This window comes from Podarcis muralis, chromosome 5 (genome assembly GCF_964188315.1).
Source record: "Podarcis muralis chromosome 5, rPodMur119.hap1.1, whole genome shotgun sequence".
Classification (NCBI taxonomy): domain Eukaryota; kingdom Metazoa; phylum Chordata; class Lepidosauria; order Squamata; family Lacertidae; genus Podarcis; species Podarcis muralis.
The window spans coordinates 29,977,738-29,995,868 of NC_135659.1; the positions used below are offsets into that span (position 1 = coordinate 29,977,738).

An 18,131-nucleotide genomic window follows, 5' to 3' on the forward strand; every position below is an offset into this window, starting at 1 on the left:
GTGAAGGGAATAGAAGTCTGCTAACAACTTCTTAGAACCCTTAACAGACGACAGTTCCCAGAATTCCATAGCTGGGAGAAGCCATAACTGTTTAAAGTGATACTGCTTTAAATGATGGTACCTTACTGAGGCTTCTGACACACCTAAGAAATGAGACCTCTTTTTAAAACAGCTGACTCCCAGACATGGGGAGATGCTGCAGCAGTCTCTATTGTACATAAGAAGCAGCAATTAGAAAAGAAAACCAGAGATGCTTCAATGTATGAACATATGCACTTGAGCGTGCTCACAGCATCTCTTTGGATTCCAGCCTTTGCTTTTGGCCTGAGCGCAATTTGATACTGGCAAGAATTAACACACACAGAAAGTGGAAAAGGCACATGTAGTAGATTAGGCATCCAATCCTTGGGCGTAAGCTCCATTGAGCCCAGTTGGACTTATGGTAAATATGCACAGGATTTTAGTGTAAATCAGTCAAGTCAGCCCTTGTTCTAAATAGGCAGAAGTTTGATCTTTACCTCCTATAGCCAGAACTTGTGAACTATGACAGGTGCATGCCAGCAACATGGCAAATTGTGACAGAAATGCAGCAATCTATCTCTGAGTTCTCACAATCCACCCATAATTGATGGCCATTGCTATAAGGTTTTTGTCTTTAATTTTTACTTCTTGCACAAGTCTGTTCAGAAAATGAAACTTGAAGAATTGCGCCGATGTTTTGAGAACTATGTGGTGTAATCCTCTTCAAATGTATTTTAAATGCCATTTTATATTTGCTTGCCTTTGGTGAAGATAATGATAATTTATTATTTACTACAGTATTTGTAACAAAATGCTATTAGTAAAACAACAAAAAAACACCAATTAAAACTGCAATTTTCAACAGGTATGACACTGTCAAGTGCAATGATGAGCGCTGGTCTGGTATCCTTTGAAAAAATAGAAGATGTAAATGCAAGGGAACTTGAATTGGTATTTATTTTATCATCTGCGTATTTTGCAGTTTTGTTTAAAGTATGTTTATTGGCAGAAGGGGAAAGCAATAATGACACCATAGACGGTCAGTGGGTGGTTGGATGCAGTGGCGTAGCGTGGGTTGTCAGCACCCGGGGCAAGGCAAGTAATTTGCGCCCCCTAACCTGTAGATTTGCGCCCCTAACCTGTGGATTTGCGCCCCCTAACCCATGGATTTGCCCTAACCCCAGATGTTGCGCCCGGTGCGGCCAGCCCCCCCTGCACCCCCCACGTTATGCCACTGGTTGGATGTAGGTTGGAAAATGAGCTTGGAGACGAATGAGCAAGACAAGTCGTTGTCATATATTTTCTTGCTTCCACTGTACTGTCATTGTTTGTGGTACCAAATAGAATCACTTGAATAAAAGACTGTCTGATTTAAAAATAAATAAATTGTAAGCACATATAAGGGCCCTGTAGATTGCAGTTACTGGAGGCTAGTGAAAAAGCAGGCTGTTAGGATATTTTATCCTTCTATCTTTTCCATCAAAATCCAAGGAACCTGCCTCTTCTAAATCAGCACCCGATGTCAGTAACAGACTGAATGAAGGTGAAGAATCTGAGACTTAATCAGACACGCTAGAGGCACTCTTGATCAGTCAGAAGGCAGATAAAGAAATAACAATTCAACCTGTGTTGGGTGGGGTTACACTTCTCTTGGAGACTCATAGTTTAAGTGTACTCCTGGATTTTGCCCAGGTTTCAATGGTGTCCAGGTGTATGTTTGCACAATTATAGCTCATGTGTCAGCTGCATTAATTCCTAGCCATGGTGACTGATCCCTGGGTTGCATCCTGATTGGACTACTGTAATGTACTGTACATTGGGCTGCATTTGAAAAATGTTTGAAAGCTTCAGCTGGTCTGGAATGCTGCAGCCAGACTGCTGACTAGGGCTGCTAACAGAGAGCATGTCGCTCTTTTGTTAGAACAACTTCACTGGCTCCTGGTCCCTTTCCAGGCACAATTCAGAGAGCTGGTCATGACCTATAAAAGCCCCAAGATGACTTGGGCCCAGGTTAACTTAAAGTTCATATTTTTCTTTACAAACCAGCCCAGGTGCTAAGCTCTTTGGGTGAGCACCTTCTCTTGGTCCCATCAACTTCAGGGGCACAGTTATTGGTTACACAAGAAACAGCCTTTTCTGTGGCTACTGTCTTATTGTGGAATTCCCTCTCTAGAGAGGTTAGATTGGCTCTCTCTTTGTTATTGGTCCTCCGGCATGCCAATACCTTCCTATTTAAACAGGCCATTGAAAACTATGTGCAGCAGATATTATTACTAGGCTGCTGTCTGAGCTATCAGTTTTTTAAAGGCTGTTATAAATGTGTTTTATTGCATTTTAATTGCTTTTCCCTGGTTTGTTTTTATTACTTTTTATAGTGTTTTATACTATAAAATATACTATATATAATGTTATTTAGTATATGTAAGCTGCCTTCTATCCCAACTTGGGAAAAAGGCAATCAATCAATTAATCAATCAATTAATCAATAATCTAACATTTGTCAATGAACAGTTTAATTAAAATATCCCAAAATAGTTCTTTTACTATTTTGATGCATCATGGGGAAATGGTTAGCAATGATAATATCAGGGGGGAAATCATTCTGAAATCGATGCTATTTTATATTAGGATGTTGCAAAATCAATGCATACTGAATTAATACGAACTCTTTCTGAAATTAAATTTCCAGATTTTGAATAGGCACCCTCCTTTTGGAAATCAAATTAAAGAATCGGTAGCACACCTTCCAAAATATGAACTTACTGTAGAGCAGGTAAATAGAATGGCCTAATTGCATTTTGTTCTGCCCTTCACCTCCAAAACAGTTGTATAGAGAAGGTTAAATAAAACTCTGTTCCTAAATTTCACAAAGATCGGTTCAGTTATTTAACTCTCATGACATGTGTAGTGCCCTCAATAATTACAAAGAAGGTCCTCAAGCTAAGAATTCCTAGGTTTACAGTGATTTTGTAGGAATGAAATGTGCTAACTTGGAGAGGAGGAGGAATAAGGAGCCTATAGAGAAGATCTTATAATTATAAATTGGAAAAGTAAACCTAAGACATGTTGATTTTTCTGTAAGATTTTGTCTGCACCGTGGTCCCTGTTTCTTGTAATCTCTCATTTGTTCCATTTTCTGCTTGTGCAGATTTCCTCATGTTTGCAGTATACACATAGAAAGGAAACTACAGGGAGAATTAAGAAGCAAAAAATTAGGTGGTAGATCAATATTGGATTAGGCACAATACCTAGCTCAATACAATGGCAGCTTAGGGTAGATAAGTTTCTGGGTAGGACTCTCAGTTTCTTCCACAGCCTATAAACTGTCAAATAATGCCCTCTTGCAGGATTTGGCTGAACATGTGAGGGTTATGTGTAGGATCAGGGATGCAGAAAGAAGCCCAGGACCCAATGTCCTCATGCCAAAGCTCCTCTCTGAACTTTTCATGCTAATTGTGAAGGTCTGAAGGGGGCCACTTCTGGGTTCAACAGAATGCATGTAGAAGCAGCTGGAGACCTTGTCTTGTCAGGATTCCTGATCAAGTAGAGACTTCTAAGCTCATTGTCACATATATAGAGAGAAGCCCTTCTCAAACCTTCATGCTCCGTGTGTAAAAGGCACTTTTGAACTAACCATGGTTTGGTGTAGTCTGAACTATGGTTTAGCGAAGAAACTCAGGATCAGAAACGACCTTTTGCAGTTGACATGTTTCCTTAACCCTAATTAAGACTAAACACAATACTGGATTTGAACTTCACAAAACAAATATTGGTTATCTGAAAGCAGAAGTAAACGTTTTGCATCTCCTTGTGGCCAACCTGGAGGAGAGGGGAATGGGGTGTGTTAGAGCCAAACGCCGGCGTTTACAACATTAAATCATACTTTAGCAGTATGTTTGAACCCGGCCAATATATACAAAGTAAAACTGTATTTCTACATTTTGAAATAGGTGAAAAACTAGTATTATTTTTAAAATATGTATCTTTTTCAAGCTAACAAAATACAGTGAAGCCGTAGCTGAAATTCTAGTGACGGTCATATTAAAGAACTTTGAACAGCTACAGACAAAGAGAACTGCCCCAGATTTTCACTATGTGACCTTAATAATAGGAGATAATGATAATCAGGTGGTTTTTAAGCAAAAGATTACGTGAGTATACTCAAATCTTTTTAAAACTTTAAAAAATTGCCCATTTGTGCATATTTAATATAGTATATTGATACTTTGCAGGGATTCCGCTTTGCTGAAAATTGGAAATTGGACTAAAAAGGTTGAAGTGAGAAGAGCTGTTAAGTCTGAAGAGCTTAGCATAAATCTAATCAGTTCTGAATATGGTAAGTTAATTTATGTGATGTAAGTCTTAAAACCAATTCTGTTCAAGTAAAACTGCATTCTATTTCTATAATATATTGCAAACTTAATGGATTGGATCCAGACTTAGCTCCCTTGACTTAAAATTGCATAACTATGCTCTCCTTTTCTATCTGCTGCCTCACTGACTGATGTAGCCAGTAGGAAGCAGACCACATTCATTTGACCTGTAGCTCCATTCAGGGGGTGGAACCATGGCTCAGTGGTAAAACACATAAAGGTGTGGGAAGGTAAATTGCAAACGTCATGTTTGCATATTCAAAATCAGCTTCTGATCCAATGTTGTGCTGATTTTAACCTCTATATGATGAAATGCCAAAGCTGTCATGAGAATACTGGATTCAATTTGTTTCCACTGCCTTAAATACCGCTTTGTGCAAGCTGTTTCAGTGATGTCTGCAGCATTTTCTGCTTGTAAAAGACTGGTTAGCTCACACCATAAATTAGAATTGTTGCAATTTTAGCATCTAAGATGCCATATTTTAAAAACTGAAAATGGACACGACAACTGAAATGGCCACAACTTTCTTGATTTCAGATGTAGGGAGCTTTGGCATAGGCACTGGGCATGTATCCCTTGCAGCCCCCTGCTGGGGGTCTGAGGCATGACATGGTGTATTTGGGAAGGTGGGTCCGTCGCAAAACACAGGTTTACGCAACTGGCCCCCCAAATGCTAAGGGAAGCCCTATGGCCCGTTAGCCCTACGCAACTGGCTCTTTGGACAGAGACTTCCCTCCAGACCCCTCTAATGGGGTACCCTGTAATCGCCGCCTCAGGATATGGGGTGGGATGAATCACCACTTCCCTCCCTACCCTAACTGGATGAAAGACTATAGGATTCCGCCCAAGGCCTAAATTGCCAAAAGTGGCACAGTGCCACGGAGTTGAGGGAGGCACCACGTCTGGCCACAACCACCGCTCACACGGGAAGGAGGTAAGTGGCCATTATATTTAGATAAAAAATAAGCTGGTGAAGAAAAGACTCTGGAGAGTAGCTGTTGGTCTGACATCGGTCTCCTTTGCACTTGGGTCATAGCATTCTTTTGGTATTTTAATCTTTCAATTTATTAAGGGAGCCGAATTATATAAATACAGACATATTTGAAAACTCAATAAATCATACATACATATATACATGTATATTTTCTGCAACAGTTGGACTAGATATCCAGAAAAAATTTAAGGCATTTTATCTTGGACCAAAGAGGTTTGGAAATGAAATGATGAGCGTACACGGAACATTAAAAGGTGAATGTTCATCCAATCAGACTTCCTCAGAAGGATCAGCAACAGCAGAAATCAGTAAAGGTAAGTGATAGTTCCATACTAAATAACAGATCTGAGAGGCAGGGTTGGATACAGTTGCATATATACTTGCATATATACTAGCAAATCCCAGTGTCATCTTGCATAATGTGTGAATTGGCTTTAAAATGTTGATTGCAAACAAATGAAAGTGCAGCATAATCTCAGGATGCCTTTTCTTGCACAATGGCGCTCCTGCCACAGGGACAAATTCGTCCCACACACCCTATCCCTTACCTGAAGCAGACTCCACTAGATTCCCTAAGGGAGGGGCGGGGCAAGGAGATCACCAAGGATAAGTGACCAATCACTTATCTTGGCAATTTAAGCCTGCTCTGACCTAGGACCAGCCCACCCATGAGACAAGGTGAAGCAACCACCTCCAGAGGCAGGATCCACAGGGACAACAGATCCTGATATAGATCTTTATCCCCACCCCCCTTGTTTCTGACACGGGTCTTCACTTACTCCTTCTTCCCTGGTGCGGAGGTGGGTGCCATTTTGTGGGTTGCCTCGGATGCCAAAATGTCTTGAGCCAGCCCTAGCAACTGGAGGTGGGGGTACACAGGAAGCCACTGTGTGTAGCAGTTGATATACCCTGGGTTTGCAAGAGGGTGCTTCCCCCTTTATACAATGAATAAACTCACCTGCTTTCACTGTTTAGTTGGCTGTTGATTTGAAGATCTTAGGTTATATTTCAATAAATAAAACCACTCCACCAACATGCTGGCTCCCAAGTCTTCTTCAGGGATGTTGGGGCAAAGCCCTTATCCGCAGGGACTGATGCCCTGCTCCAAGTTTGCAGGAAACTAGAAACATTTTTTTTGGGGGGGGGGGGCAGTGCCTTTTTTATTGCTGCTTGGAGGCTCTGGGATGAGTTGACAAGAAGAAAAGCATCAAAAAAGAAATGCGAAGACCACACTTTAAGCAGGCATTGAGGGGTATATCTGGGGAAGGTTTCTTTTTGTGTATAATTGCCTTTAATTGCTGGATTTTTGTTGTTCTGTTTGTCGCTCCTTAAACATTTTAAATGGTATTTTACAATCTTTTGCTTTTAATTATTATAAGCCGAGCCCCATCTTTGTTTTAAGAGGTGGGGTTAAATTGATAAATAAATGAAATAGACTTAAAGTAACATACTTAATGGCACCCCATTTCTGAATGTACTTGTTTGAAAGTACATCCTGTTAATTTTAAATGGCATTTATTTACAGGCAGTTGGGATTAGGAACAGCTTTTCCAGTGAAAGGCTCAATCACTGCAGTGGGACATTTATTGCCACTGAGTTGCGATAAATAGAATATTCATGCTATATGGCTTTTATAGCTTTTCTTCTATGACATTAAACTTTAAAATAGTATAGGAGCAAATATTAAGGTTAGACTCACAATTCACTTTAAGTGATAGCAAACATGCAATATAGGTTAACTACCTCTGGAATTGCCTACCCTCTTAGGCAATTGACTGACAGGACAACCGACAATTGTCCATGATAAGTACATAACAACTGTTCTACATGTTCACGTTTTCAAATTATGTCTAATATCACTTGGATAATGTATGCTCTCAAAATCAACCAAGTTCCACCCCACTGCCATATGTCACCTAATGAACAACATAATCAATATTTTAAAATAGGTATATATTACTTTAGGAGGCCCTCGTAGCCAAGGGAACCTCAGCATGAAGGACGGGAATAGGAAATGCAACCATCACTGCAAAAATAAGGAAATATGTGGACATGACTGCTGTAAGTTTCATCCATTTTTTGGCGACCTTTACCTGCGAAAGGGAGGAGGATCCAGCCTTTGATGTGAGCATTGAAATGTGCACTGCTCTGCACACATCTGAACACTTTTATGAGCCTCGAACGTGGGTTTGCTGGAGGCAATATCACATGTGGGGCTGCGCACACAGGAAAGGATGTGGAGATTGTCTCACAAGTTCTTCTAGAACGAACGTCACTGCAAAACAAGGGATAGGGGTACAATGGATATGACATCATATGCAATTTATACTGCTTTTATAAAACGAATAACATTTTTTTTTAACAAAATATATGCCTTTGTTTTTAAAAAAACATAAATATATATTAGACTGATATTTATAGGGACTTCTGGAGAGTCGTTTCTCTTCTTCTTATCCCAGCATGAGCTATTCTGTGGTGGGGGTGAGGCTGTGTTGCTGACCCCCAATGCCGCGCATCACTGCGATTTATCAAGAGTGGGAAGGACAAGACTGGGAACCTGGCGTGGTGCAGGTGCAGTGGCAGAGCCAATCTGATGCTCCCACTGCTGCAACCCGCCACTGAGGCAACAGTGTGCTGAGCTTCCACTGCCTTGCCTTCCCCCTCTTGGTAAACTGCCGCAGTTCATGGCATTGAGAAGGCAGGTCTGAAACGCAGCCAGCCGCTACTGCCCAGCACTCAAAAGATCACTTGGTGAATTACTTCACCTTCGCTGCTAGGATTAAATTCACCACAGAGCAGTCACAAAATCAAGAGCTGTCAACTGCCTACTGGGATAAAGAGCAGGAGGGCTCCTTTGTATCTTCAAGAAGCGCTTTGGGACACATTCCTTTCCTATGGCTTCTGTAATTTGCTGTGACTTCAATGTTGGCACCGTATATAGAGGAGAGCGGGATCCCAGCAGCGAGTCCCACCCGCAATCAACATTTAGCCACAAGACTGTCTATACATCCTGTTCCCAAACTAGCCCTCTGTAGATGTTTTGGACTACAGAATAAAAACATTAATGTGCGACCATATCAGAATGGTGATAATTCCTTAGATTGGATAATGCAGGTTTACTTAACCGGAAAGAAATAGGTTTCTTGACAAACATATAGGTCCAAGTGGCACATTTCTGTAATTAATGGTTTACTGTAGCCATGCTGAGTTGGGCTGTTTTGTGAAGTGAGGGACATGAGGCAGGAGTTGATAATGCAGGTGAGCTGTGCACAGGTGAGCTGAAAGCGAGCTGCTGGCCAACCCTGTGGAGCCTCCTTTTATTGACACAAATATGCAAACCAGGCAGATACATTTTGGGCTGTGACCTTTACACATCTTCCAGTCCCGAGATAGTGGGGTGATACAAAGTTATTTTGGCACCTGTTTCCACCACGTCATTTTCCCCTTGCACAGTGTATGACGAAGGAGACAAAAGGTCTCAGAGACAAAGGTTACAGACAGGGCACCGCAGACTACTGAGACCGCAAGGGGTTAGACAGAGGCAACGATGTTCAGACAGCCCTGCCTTTGTCTGTGAGGGGTGTGTGTGCTCCGCACCCCAAGGTCACGCGTGCAGGCAGGCTGAGGCTGCCTGCGGGTGGGGAGTGTGCTCCCTCAGGACCCCACTCCCCACTCCATGATCATCCCTACAGTTTTGCACCCGGCTTCCCACTTGCACATGGGAGAAATAAACAAAGATCCCTGGCTTAGTATTACACAGTAGCGGTTGGAGCACTTCTGCACACCAGGATGCTATGGGCTCTGAAGACCCTAGTGGAACCAATATGGTACTCCTATCAGTGCCTCTTTAGTCCACCTGTTCAGCCCTGACCTCACTGCCATTCAGTGTTTCCATCTGTACAGGTAACATAGATTTTGGTAATCAAAGACTATTAGCCAAATAAAAAATATGGGATGTACATTGATAGGAAACTTGGCTGTGAAATTACACAAGGGCACAGCATGATTTACGAATGGCTTCCTGATACAGAAAATGCAGCAGAACATGTCTGCTTTTTTAGGACAAGCCTTTGTGGTCTAAGCTACTACCTCTGAAGTGCCTGAGATGAAACAAATGCAACTTTGCTCTTTAGAAACAGAGAAAGGTTCATTCCGTCTTGGTTGTTCAGATACAGAATTACCAAAGAATATTTTTAAATTTTTGTAACTTACCATGTTGTGTTCCTAACGTTGTATGGCATAAATATTTTAATTGAATGCAAATATAAAGTAGACACAAAACATGTAGACTTATCTTTTTTCAAGGTAAAATTGGAGTTTCACAGAAATATGAGATGAGGAAAGATTCAAAGTTTTCTTCATATCTCGCTGATTTGAGGAACAGAAACACAGAATCTGCCATCCCCCCAGCCAAACGATTAAAGGTGCACAGATGCGAAAATACTTTTGCTTGCACTTTGTTAACAGAATGTCTGTCTATTTCCAGTTAACATTTTTATTAGTAATATGGTTACTGCTGTCAAACATTTGCTATGAAATTGGCAGAGAGGAAAAGCTATATGCATTGATTAAGAAGGTGCCCAGAAAAGATGAAAGACAACCTTGTTAATGGGAACTATCCCAGCAAACTTCTTTGAAAGTAACTTTTATTGTAAATTGCAGTAAGACCTACGGTATTTTCAAGTAAGTTTTCTCAGATAATTTGTAATCATTGGGATATATTTCCATGCAAAATTGATTTAGGATCAGGCTGTAAGACTGGAATAAATATTCATCATGGAACAGCTTAAAGATTGGAATGCAAGTGTCACACATTGTTTGGCTGCCTGATTTGGGTATGCAAGATTTGCAAGTAAAGACGGTACACCATATATCTGTGATAACATACTTTTATTGGAACTCGGTAGAATTAAAACTTGGGGAGCGTGAAGACTTTTCGTCCATATGTTAGCAACTTCAGGATGATTCCCACCACCTTTCTTCAGGTTTCAAAGCTGAAGAGTTGTACCACTGTAGGACTGCCATTCATTCATCCTCCTTTGCAGAGTTACACATAGGAATGAGGAATCGCTCTTCCCTTCCTTGCAGGAGAATGACTTGGACAATTGATAACAGGGAATGAAATATGGTTAACAAACTATAGATTACAGCCAGCCCGGGCTTGTTGACATGCTTGCATAGTTCCAAGCTTCTGCTGACTAAATTTGTTCATTTAATTCGTTTTCTCCCCTAAAAAAATTATACACCTTCTCAACCATATAAAAAACACCTCTCATAAAGTGGGGAAAAATAATGTTGTTCATATATGACTTTCCTATTCCTGACAAGGTGTCAGAAGTATTCATTTTCTAGGTTTATTTGTACATACATAAACCAAACCCATGCTATCATATATGTCCATTGTAATGATCTCTCCCTGTATTTTAGATGCAGATGCCAAATAAATCTCAAAATGTGGATCTTAAACAATTTGCTTATACTCCTAAATCTTTGCTTCCAAGATTGCCAAGGTACTGTACTGCCATAAAAATAGTCTGTCACCCAGTTTACTTGTTCATTTTAATATCAACAAACACAATGTATATTTTCTATATAAATAAGATTTAATTTACACCTTTCCTGTGATTTTTCCTGCTTTTATAAAGGTATGTACAACATTCAGGGTCCCCGTTGCTGGAAGAAAGGAATGATCCTGTTCTCCAGGAAAGTTTACCACTGGAATCTGATGGTTCCAAAGAGGCTGGTAAGTTGTAAATGGATTCTAGGATTCAATCCAATGAAAGTTAAGCATTTTAAAATACCAGAGGTTTCAAATGAAGAAATTATTTCAGTTGCAATCAATGTGACTTAAATGTCTTACCTTTGGCTGAAACTTCTCTGTTTTGTTTCGCTTTTCATTTTCTGACAGCTTGAGATTTCCTTGTAGCTTTTTCTTTTCGATGGGTGACATTCAGGTAATATTGGGATATCTTTGTCCTGGTTGTCAATTGGTTCCTAGCTCATTCTTGCTTTTGTAGATTTCTGAGACTAAATGATATATTTGATTATGTTAGAACTCTCTTGATTTCAAAGTCAGTCTCTTGATCATCCTTATGGTTTTGAATTTTTAGGATCAGTAGTTGGCAATAATTTTTGCAGCCTGTGTAATCCAAATGCAGTTATAATATATTTTATAATGAGTATGGGATTAAGCAGCTCAGACCTAAAAAACATTCCTATTGCTGTGTACCTATTCCCTAAAATAGTGTTGACACATGCCTTCTTGTATAAATTTAATAAATTCTCTAGCTTTTTTTTAACCCTTTGTGAGAAATCATTTTACTCTTTCACCTGTATTTTTATTATGCTCAATTATAGGTTTCGTTGTAAGCAAGCAACCTGCAAGTTGGAATGAAAAGAGCTGTTGGACAATGCCTTCACATGAAAATTTCAAAGAATCTTCAATAAATAATAACTTGACTGATGCAGATAAAAGCAGCTCTTTGTTTTCAGAACCTTTCAGTGTAAACTTTGAGTTAGATGAGATTTGGGGCGATTACGATGACAGTAGCCTTGTGGACGCCAGCACATTTTGTACTGATATGGAGAAAACTAAGACTTCAGGTAAAGCAGCTGCATGTAACATACAGTTATGTATAAAATAACCGTTATCACTGCATGCGTAGAATTCATATCATTGGCATCGGGGGGGGGGGGGAGTATCTAAGCCCACCCATACTATACAAAAGATAAAAATGGGTGCCAACTGGCTTTTGTTGGCGGGGAGAGAAAGAAAAGTGCAGAATGTAGCTTTTGAAAGGTACCATAATTTGCTTGTGATATTCAAGATGAATATCAGAACTTAAGTTGTAGTACTTAGTCTGTATGACACTATAATAAATGGATGGGGGAGTGGTAAATTGATGCCACTTCCAAAGCTCTGTTAGCTTATGCCAGCCAGGGTAGGAGATGATGGGGAGCAGACTTACTTTTCTTCCCTGCACAGTTTTTGACACTCATCTATTCATTCCAATAGGAAGGAAATTTAGTTTTACTAGTTCCAGATTGATGGCAAGGGCAGGGCTGGCCCAAGGGTTTCTCTGAACCCAGTGGATCCAAGCTCCCCTCTTGAATTAGGTCCGTTTCAGGACTTGATGCTGGCCTCTGCAAGAAGCATCAGTGGTCGATCGCTCATTGAGATATCCACGAGTGTTATTTCAGTGGAGTGGCAGTCGGACTCTAGTATATGGGGTTTGGGGTTGCTTTGCCAGTTGCTAGTAATGCTTTCTCTTTTCATCTCTTGAATTTTTAGATAAAAATCCCCGGGAAATTGGTCCCATTTTGTTTGCAAAATATAACTGGAGAAGCAGCTTTGTATATCTGATTAATTTGCTTTTGTTTGGGGTAGTAAAACCTTAAGATAGTGCTTCAGTTACGTTTGCTTTCCACTTGAAAGTTGTTTTGGGTTGTTTTTATGTTTTAGAATCTTCTCATCTGGGATCTATAAATACATGCTTCCAGAACACCCAGAACCAAACTACACAAAGCAAATCTCCTGGTGCACTTTTAAAAAGGTATGTGTAAGCCGGTGCCAATAGTGCATACACACAATCCAGTAGCAGCTGGCAGGGCAAAGTGGCATTACTTACCTGGCTAAGGGAGGCAGGTTGGTGCCATCCAGGTGCAGTGGCAGAGCCAATCCTAATATATTTATCATTGCCTGTAAACTGTTACAAGAATTTTGGATTAAGGGCACTAAAATGGAAAACCCTGAATAATGAGGAAACACATTTTTATTGATTCAGAAAACTTTGCAAAGTGATGCTGTGCAATAGTTTCTTACGTAATGTAGCTGTGTCTGTATAGTATGTTTCTTCTGTTTTCTCAAATACATAGGACTGCTCAATACATTTTTCCCTCCTTCTTGCTCCTAGTAAAAAAGTCCTAACAGGGTAATGCCTTTAAAGATTTGGAAAAGCCCAGATCCTAACAGGCGGGAGAACTAAGGGTCTGCCTTGTTTAAACCTATCTGATTCTGGAGAAAAGGAAATGGACTCTGCAATTTGCAGAGTTCAATGATGGGAATACTTTTAAATGGCAGTATATTATATTGTTGAACCTAAGTGTCTTCAATGAAGAGAACACCAGCAGTCTTCATTCCAAACACAGCCCAAAGGGGAACAATTTGCTGACCTCCCTGAGGACAATGGCATGTTTCTGGGCTCTTGATCCTTAGACTGCAATTAAAATCAGCAATTCAGAGAGGAATCTGAATCCTGTTCTGCATTGGTGTGCCAGCTGCTCAAGGCTTCTCATTCGCCTGCATGCCTTCATTTGAAATGGACTGTACTGGAGAACACTTAACAGTGTGAGGCTTGCCCTTAGTGGAGCAATGATGTGCTGGGTAGGACTGGTCCTGGTTTTGGATGCTCTGCTTCTGTCTCTATTTGCGCCCTTCTGTTCAGCTGCCTGACCAAAGATACTCCTCAGGCCAATCTTTTGCCAACTCCACCTGATGTTGTGGACTGATCTTTCAAGGCCTGGCTCAGGAAACTTGATTGCTCCCATCTGGCAGGGCTTTCTGTTCAAGCCCTTCGCCAGCAGCCTGGTATGTAAGTGAGAGCATTTGAAACACCTCAAGTAGGCCCAGTGAGCGCCAGTTCCCACAGTCACTTAAGGGGACTGGCGGTCACTGAGATTTGTTACCTAAGCCCAGAATTTGAATTCACATCTCTGTATGAATATGTGAGGAAAGTGCCTTTCAGAACCAAACATTCCTAGAGCACACACACCATTCTATATCAGGGGTGGCTAACCTGTGGTCTTCCAGATACTGCTGGGCTACAGCTCCCACCATCCCTGACCAATGGCCATGGTGGCTGGGCTTCTAGCAACACCTGAAGGGTTGGCCACAGGTTAGCCACCCCTGTTGTAGAGGATAATTACTATGGAAACGGTGTGTGGGTGTGGAACATTTCTGTACATCTACTTCTGTGCTTTAGAGAAAGATTCGGCATGCAAGTGTCCGGAGAGACATGAGAGGTACTTTTACAGGGCAACACATGGAACCTACCATGTAGGTTGCCCAGTCAACAGTGATCTTACATTTATCTATTTTGGCACATGCTGTTGTAGTCCATGAAAGCTGTATCTTCTTGGTGATCTGGGGCTGTTGTAAATAAGCTCTTTGCAGAAATGTCCTAAATATGGGTAAATATAAAAAGAATGTCTTTGTTTTCTACATCTTCCCAGAATATGAATATTTTCTATGCTAAAAATAAAAGTGCCCTAAAAGGATGGCATCACTCATTTTACCAGTGTCTTTCCACACTTTTAAACTATATAAACTCTCATTTTCTGGTTTCATTTCCAAACATTTAATTTTGCTTTGGGTTCTTTTTCTTTTTTAGTTTTTCCATATTTAAAGAGAAACCTGATATCTGCCTGCCAAAATCCACCTCTCCGTCATTAACTCCACCATCAAGTGTGAAACCACTTGCTGAATATGGCAATAAAAATATTGTAAGTGAAAGTAGATATCTGATCATCTTGCTTTCTAATTATCTGTTCATTGTATGTATGCTGACATGCATATTTTGTGTGTCTGCTCAAAATGTTTTTCCTAGAGTAGCAAAACATCTCAGACCACCCTGGCTTTGACCCATGTTTGTACAGAGCAATATTCCAGATCAGTTTATCATGCTTCCAACAGACTAATGATTGTTGCTTGGAATCACTTGTTTGCTAGCACAAACACATTGTGTCTTAAACCTAATCTTATATAGTCTTAAAAACTGTGCTTGTAAATTCTTTAACCTGGCATTCTGAATAATACCCACAATAGGACAATAAAATGTAGGTGATATTCCTTGTGTAAATTACACTTTTGGAATGATAGGGCCACTTGCTTTGAAATCCACATTTCTTCTTGTGATTTTTGCATTACAGTTTGGCTTTCAAGAAGAATATAATCTCCCACAAAAACCGAAACCTGTACGGTTGATTACAACCTCAGGTTCTTGCCAAGTTACTGAAAAGGAGAACTTTCTTATCAGTAAGAAGAAAATGACAGAAGAGGCTGACCGCAGGTAATGAAAATGATTTGTGGAGGTACTGCCCTGGCTTGGTCTGCAGTCTGCATAATTGTATCTAGATAGATATTTCAGAAAGGTCATAAGATTGCAGGTAACTTTCTTGAGCTTTCTATGCAAATAATTGCATTCTAATGCAACAGTTTGGTTTAATAGCACTATATATTGTGCTGCAGATAAAACAATCTGATCTTACAAGGTTTGGTATAGTAAACCGAAATGTTTCTTGGGTGCTTTCTTTTTCCTAGGCAACAGCTTTCTGATGATGACGAAATTAAGCTTTACCTTGGAATATTTGATGGCATTTTCTAACACCAGGAAACAAACGTACATTGCTGGTGATGAAGCATAAGCACTCATTTTGAGGATGAGATCTTCAAATACCCCATCTGGATTTTCTACTTTTGATGTATAGCAGTTCATTAATAGTCAGTTTTGCTACATACAGTAATGACCAGAATACTATACGGTTTGCTTGCAGTATTTAATGTAGAATGCATCTTTAATAGTTATTTAAATAACTTTGTTTACATGAGGTTTCTGTTCATAATATTGTAGAAGATAAAGCCCTTTGCAAGCCTTTTATTAAAGGGGATTGTTTTTGAGCCAAGCTATTTGTTTTGTTTCAAATTATACCCAGTCTTATTCTTGGAAATAAGATTATCTGTATAATATGCATTTCCTAGGTAAATACATTTGTGAACAATGCCTGTGTTATCCCTGGAAAAATATCTTCTTGGTAGGATTTTTTTTATTGGGCAGTTATTCGCATTAAACTGATTTTATAATGACTATACGTTATGTGAAACAATGAGTTTTTAAAATAAAATGGAATAAAGTTAGTTTGCAACCTCTTTTTTCTTTTAAGTACTATAATCAGAATCTGTCCGTTCAGTGGATAGAAGGCATTTCAGTTCACAGAAAAAGTCTTCTAAGAGCAAAAGGGATCTTTCAGTGAGCAAAGCTCTCCTTCTGCGTGTAGAACAGAGCCTTTGGATTCAACCAAATGTTTTTGCCATCCAAGAGCTCTGCAGAAATTGGGTCCAGGTTGTGATTCGAGGACCCGATCCCCGCTTGGGGAATAAAGACAGGTGGACACAGAATGTAAGGTTAATGGGTAAGGTAAAGGCCACAACTTTATTGATTGCAGCATGTGAGAAGGTATTGGCTTAGGCATTGGACCACGGAACATTAGACTCCACCCACTCGTAGAGGGGTGAGTCTGAGGAGGGGTTAACCACCAGTAGGGGAAGCCTGTTGATGCTAATCCAACTATAGGCTCTCTTCCTGATGTCAACGAGGGTCGTGCCATGCCCCCCCGCCACACGGGCATCGGACAGGATCCACGACCACCGGATTCCTTTAGCGGAATACCCAAAATTGTTGGGGAAGGCGATGGCCACACCTTGCCCCCCGAAACACCAACAACACATTCCAATGCCTAACCGCCAAATACCACAAAAGTTGTGACGGTTGCTACGAGGTAGGCGAAAAAAACCAAGAGGCCGGGCCAATTTAGCCAATTGGAAAAAACTCCTACCAGGCCCCCTGGTTAAACAGGGCGACCAACCAGAGGTCCATAGCAAAGTCTCAGGAACAGCTAATCTAAAGGGAGTGGAGGGTGGGTGACTCGAAGAAAATGTGTGTGCAATGGTGGGGATGGCTGGCGCGGCTGCATTTGAGCAGCAAGCCACACCCCTGCCGAGTTTCCCTATTGGGTGCCCAACCAGGGAGGGGTGTGGCGCCAGCCCTGGAGTTGAAGCAGGGGGCGGAGCGCCCCCTGCATGACGTGGGAATCGTCTCCCGCTCACAACCCCTCCCCTCCTGTGATAGGGAAAGGCTTTTCCAAAAGAAATTTCACCACGTAGAACTGGGTTCAGTAAACTGACGAGGCTAAATATAGAATCATAGGATTGTTGAGTTGGAAGAGATCCTGATGCTCATCTAGTACAACCCCATGCAATGCAGGAATATCAACTCAAGCATCCATGGCAGATAGCCATCCAACATCTGCTTTAAAACCTCCAATGAATGAGACCCCACCACCTTTCCAGGGAGTCCATTCCACTATCAAACAGCTCTTACCATCAGAAAGTTCATCCTGATGTTGAGTCGGAATCCCCTTTCTTATAACTTCAGCCCATTGTTTTGGGTCCTACCCTTTGGTGCAGTAGAAAACAAACTTAGATGTAGACAGATCTTATGGGTGCACCTGGAGGTTTTCCCCGCTCCTCCTTCTGGTAGCATTTCCATGCATTCCCAAGACTAAGGGCTGCCTTGAGCAGCACTCTGTGACAGCAAAAAGTTGATATTGAGGGCTGAATCTGCTATAAACATAACACTTTTGGGTGCACATATGAGGCTCTCTAGACCCCAGTCATTAGATAGAAGCACCTCCTTATGTCACCATTGTTTATTTATAAAATTGGTACAATACAGCATTACAGGAAACTACAGAAATTATTCTGTGGTAGTTTTATAAGTGGACCAAAGAAAAGTGGCTGAAGTCTTACATTATGTCACTGCTAAGAGTGCGTTAATAAATATGTGATGGCCATTCCCTGAAACTTACAAATGTATTGCTGTTTCATGTTCAGACATGTTTATATGACCATAAGGTCTATAAACAACCCTTTTGGAAAATAAAAACCAGAATTTTCAAGGTCGTAGAA

At 40.7% G+C, this 18,131-nt stretch overlaps 1 protein-coding gene across 6 annotated transcripts in view; it reads left to right on the plus strand.

Moving 5' to 3' along the window:
- The window catches only part of HFM1 (helicase for meiosis 1), a 55,944-nt gene extending 39,650 nt beyond the window's left edge, over positions 1–16,294 (plus strand). For 5 of the 6 annotated variants that reach the window (XM_077928479.1, XM_028732816.2, XM_028732815.2 and 2 more), the window contains exons 26-39: positions 887–972; positions 2,711–2,794; positions 4,015–4,172; positions 4,254–4,357; positions 5,551–5,703; positions 7,355–7,450; positions 9,695–9,813; positions 10,817–10,899; positions 11,035–11,132; positions 11,747–11,992; positions 12,852–12,942; positions 14,779–14,890; positions 15,317–15,456; positions 15,708–16,293. In XM_077928479.1, the coding sequence (XP_077784605.1) occupies positions 887–972; positions 2,711–2,794; positions 4,015–4,172; positions 4,254–4,357; positions 5,551–5,703; positions 7,355–7,450; positions 9,695–9,813; positions 10,817–10,899; positions 11,035–11,132; positions 11,747–11,992; positions 12,852–12,942; positions 14,779–14,890; positions 15,317–15,456; positions 15,708–15,771 (1,634 nt within the window). In that variant the 3' untranslated portion in view covers positions 15,772–16,293. Of the gene's footprint in view, positions 1–886; positions 973–2,710; positions 2,795–4,014; positions 4,173–4,253; positions 4,358–5,550; positions 5,704–7,354; positions 7,451–9,694; positions 9,814–10,816; positions 10,900–11,034; positions 11,133–11,746; positions 11,993–12,851; positions 12,943–14,778; positions 14,891–15,316; positions 15,457–15,707 lie in introns of all 6 variants that reach the window. The other variant, XM_028732818.2, reaches the window with a different exon arrangement.
- Positions 16,295–18,131: the final 1,837 nt, after the last annotated feature.